This window comes from Sipha flava, unplaced genomic scaffold (assembly GCF_003268045.1).
Source record: "Sipha flava isolate LNK unplaced genomic scaffold, YSA_version1 2_pilon_pilon, whole genome shotgun sequence".
Taxonomy (NCBI): domain Eukaryota; kingdom Metazoa; phylum Arthropoda; class Insecta; order Hemiptera; family Aphididae; genus Sipha; species Sipha flava.
Genome location: NW_020272972.1, coordinates 1,796,284 through 1,799,388, shown reverse-complemented (window position 1 = coordinate 1,799,388; position 3,105 = coordinate 1,796,284). Strand labels below are relative to the sequence as shown.

The following is a 3,105-nucleotide window of genomic DNA, read 5'->3' as shown; positions in this document are numbered from 1 at the left end:
GGCCATCGCCTTCGCCGACGACGGCCGCGGCGGCGGTGCCGGCCACCCAAACGCCGGCCAGCACATGCTATCGGCGCGGTACGGCGCCGCGGCCACGCGCTACACCTGCAATCGTCGCTTACGGCCCGTACGGTCATGATGCGGTCCACACGCCGCGACGAAACCTGCAAATCGTAAACGAACACGTTAGTTATGATCGACAGTGTTCTATGAAAAACAGTCGCAGTTAAACTGTTTTGATTAGCGTAATAATATCCTAAAAAAACAAACCGGTGCGCTATTTCACGCACCGCAACACGATTTCTTGGTAGTTTCCCGTTTCCGCCAAAATGATATTGACCGTTTCCGTCATAGCGCTTTTCCGCCAAAAACGAAAAAAGTACGATTCCCGTTTCCGCCAAAAGTCATATTCACCAAAAAAAAGTTTGGAAACCATTGGTTTTAATTTTTAAGCAATATTGAATATATGTTGTGGTACGTGTAAAAGACATTAGTAATATATACACTGATAATCGTCGATAATAACAGTATACTGTTCGGTATGCGGTATCATAGTTTATTTATAATTCGCACACAATAATTATCTGACAAATGTTAAATTCTTATATTTCCATTCAGTATCTGTTCTTTTTGTCACTAGAACACAAACGTTCTTACCGTTCGTAAAATGGAATTTGTTGTAAGTAAAAGAGGTAAAACAATGTTGATTTTTGATGAGTTTAAATATGTTTTCAGTTATACGTCACATACAAATGTAACTCGGTGGAGATGTTTTATGAATAATTGTCGGGCCAATATTTATGAAAAAGAAAAAGTAATACTTGCAACGAAACGTACGTTTTGTATCTACGAGTAAAATAAATATATTTATTTAATTATTTATTAATTTATGACAGTATGTGTTTTTCAAAAATCTATAGAGACAATATTTGACCTATCCTTGTTTTTTACTTTATAAATACTTAAATAGAATAGACATATTTTAATATAAAATTATGTAATACTTTAAAAACTCTAATATAGTTGTACCTATATTCGACTAATATATTATTATTATCAATTGTATTAAAATTTATAATGAAAGAATATGTAACAATTGTACATGGTTCCCAAACGTTTTATCACAAAAATAATTTTGGCGGAAACGGGAATTATACCTTTTTCATTTCTGGTGATATAGGGCTGTGCGTAAATCAAGGAACCGGGTTTTTGGCGGAAAATGTAGACGCCCGATTTCTCAAACCCTAAATATGTTCGCACGTCCATAATGTTATACGCTACGGAGGCGTTTTATTTGAATTATTGTATTTAATTTAAGACTTTGAACAAAGCTCGCCTTGTTTGCGCTTTCATTATTTTTAAAATATTTTAATACTATATATATATATATAACTCGTTGTTTTAGCAGTTTTAACTTCAAAACCAACTGCCGCGCGTTAACTTAGTCGCTTCTAGTCACTTCGGTGTACTGACGATTACGCGTTTAGAGTAAGGTTTTTCCAGGATTTTCCTGGTTTAAAACATTTGATCCATTTGCGTCTCGAACTGGAAGTAATTATTTTATTGTACAGCCGATGCGCATCCCAGTTAGCATTACTACGAGAATGCAAACAAGTCTAACATTTTTACTATAATTTCTTTCCAGATTATAAGATTATCGTAGGATTATGGAGTCATGTTATATCGGAATATTTTCAAAACTAATTAAATGATTTAAGTAATAATCATTATAAATATCAGAGGTATTTTCACACAGTGACAACATAAGCTCATCCAACGTACAAAATATACGATAATCAACACATACACTGTGTGGGCTGGGGTTGTGCACGGGGTTTCCCATTGTGTTTCATGTTTTCCGGTACATTCGAAATACTTAAGTTTTCATAACTTTAGAATGACATTTAGAACAACCATTACAGTCGTTTTCCGAAAATAGACGGATTCGTTGTTAGTCGAACCGGTGTTCGTATTGAATCATTAAATCTAATTTTTGATCATTGATCTTCGAGTACATCGGTTCATATTTACTTTGAATTTTCGATATAACGCTGTTCAACGGAATGTGGCGTTCATCGCGAGCATGAAACGTCGAACCGTACACGTACTATCGCGATTTCGGTATACACGTTATCGGTCTTGTACAACAACATTGCCCACGTGGACAGTACGCTGTTTTGGAGTTGCATTCGAATCGTAGGGATGTCCACGCGAATGGTGGTGACGTGAATCCAACGGTCGTTCGAATACCGACAAACGTGCGGTCATCTCCGACCGACGGACGCGAACGCTTGGGACGAACGGAGGATTTATAGTTCGGAAACGTGCCACGCACCCGTCGCATTAGTACAGTTATTAATTGCGTTTATAGTATCAGTTTTAATTACGTCAGACTGGGTTTTTTATTTCGTCCGTCGCGCTCGCAAGTGAAACGGTAACATCCGAAAAAAGTTATAAATCTGTCGCGTTTAATTCGCGCATTTCAACGTCGCGTCCGCCACAACCTTTGGAACGTTTTCCCGGGACAACCGTACAGATACCGTTCGCCGAGGCGTGGTAATGGTTATCAGCGTTTTCTTCGTCCGACAATTAAAACGGTAATCACGTGTAATTAATAACTCCCGCGGTACGACGCACGATAACGCGCGGTGCGGGCGAAACGACTTTCGGAGCGTAAAACAAACGTTTCCTCGTCCCTGGGCGGCGGCTGGTAGGTCGAGACCACACGTTTCGCACGTCTCCGCCACCGCTGTCGGCATCGGGCGATACGATTGACGAGACGTAATACTTTTTTATGCGATTTCGTGTCGCGCATCGTCTGCAGTTTTCGTCCACTTGGACTGTTTCCCCCCCCCCCCCCATCCGCCCTTATTTTCATTACGTTTGGCATCCGCTTGCGTGCGATTCGATTACCATCAGGCGACCGCGTTACACCCGGTCACACGGTGCACAGCCCGTACCTCGACCACGGTTCTGGTTCCGCGGCGCGCATCCCGGAGTTCCGTCGCGTTCGCGTCCGGTGGCCCGCGACGAGACGTCGTCCGATTTCTTTCCGGCCGCAAACCCGAACGGTACGAACGCGGGTGTTAACGTTGAATCGTAATT

The 3,105-nt window shown here is 41.2% G+C and overlaps 1 protein-coding gene across 1 annotated transcript in view; it reads right to left on the bottom strand.

Moving 5' to 3' along the window:
* The window catches only part of LOC112686085, a 21,842-nt gene extending 21,682 nt beyond the window's left edge, over positions 1 to 160 (bottom strand). The window contains exon 1 of the mRNA XM_025558210.1: positions 10 to 160. Coding sequence (XP_025413995.1) covers positions 10 to 66 — 57 coding nt within the window. The 5' untranslated portion in view covers positions 67 to 160. The remainder of the gene's footprint in view (positions 1 to 9) is intronic.
* Between the last annotated feature and the right edge of the window lie 2,945 nt (positions 161 to 3,105).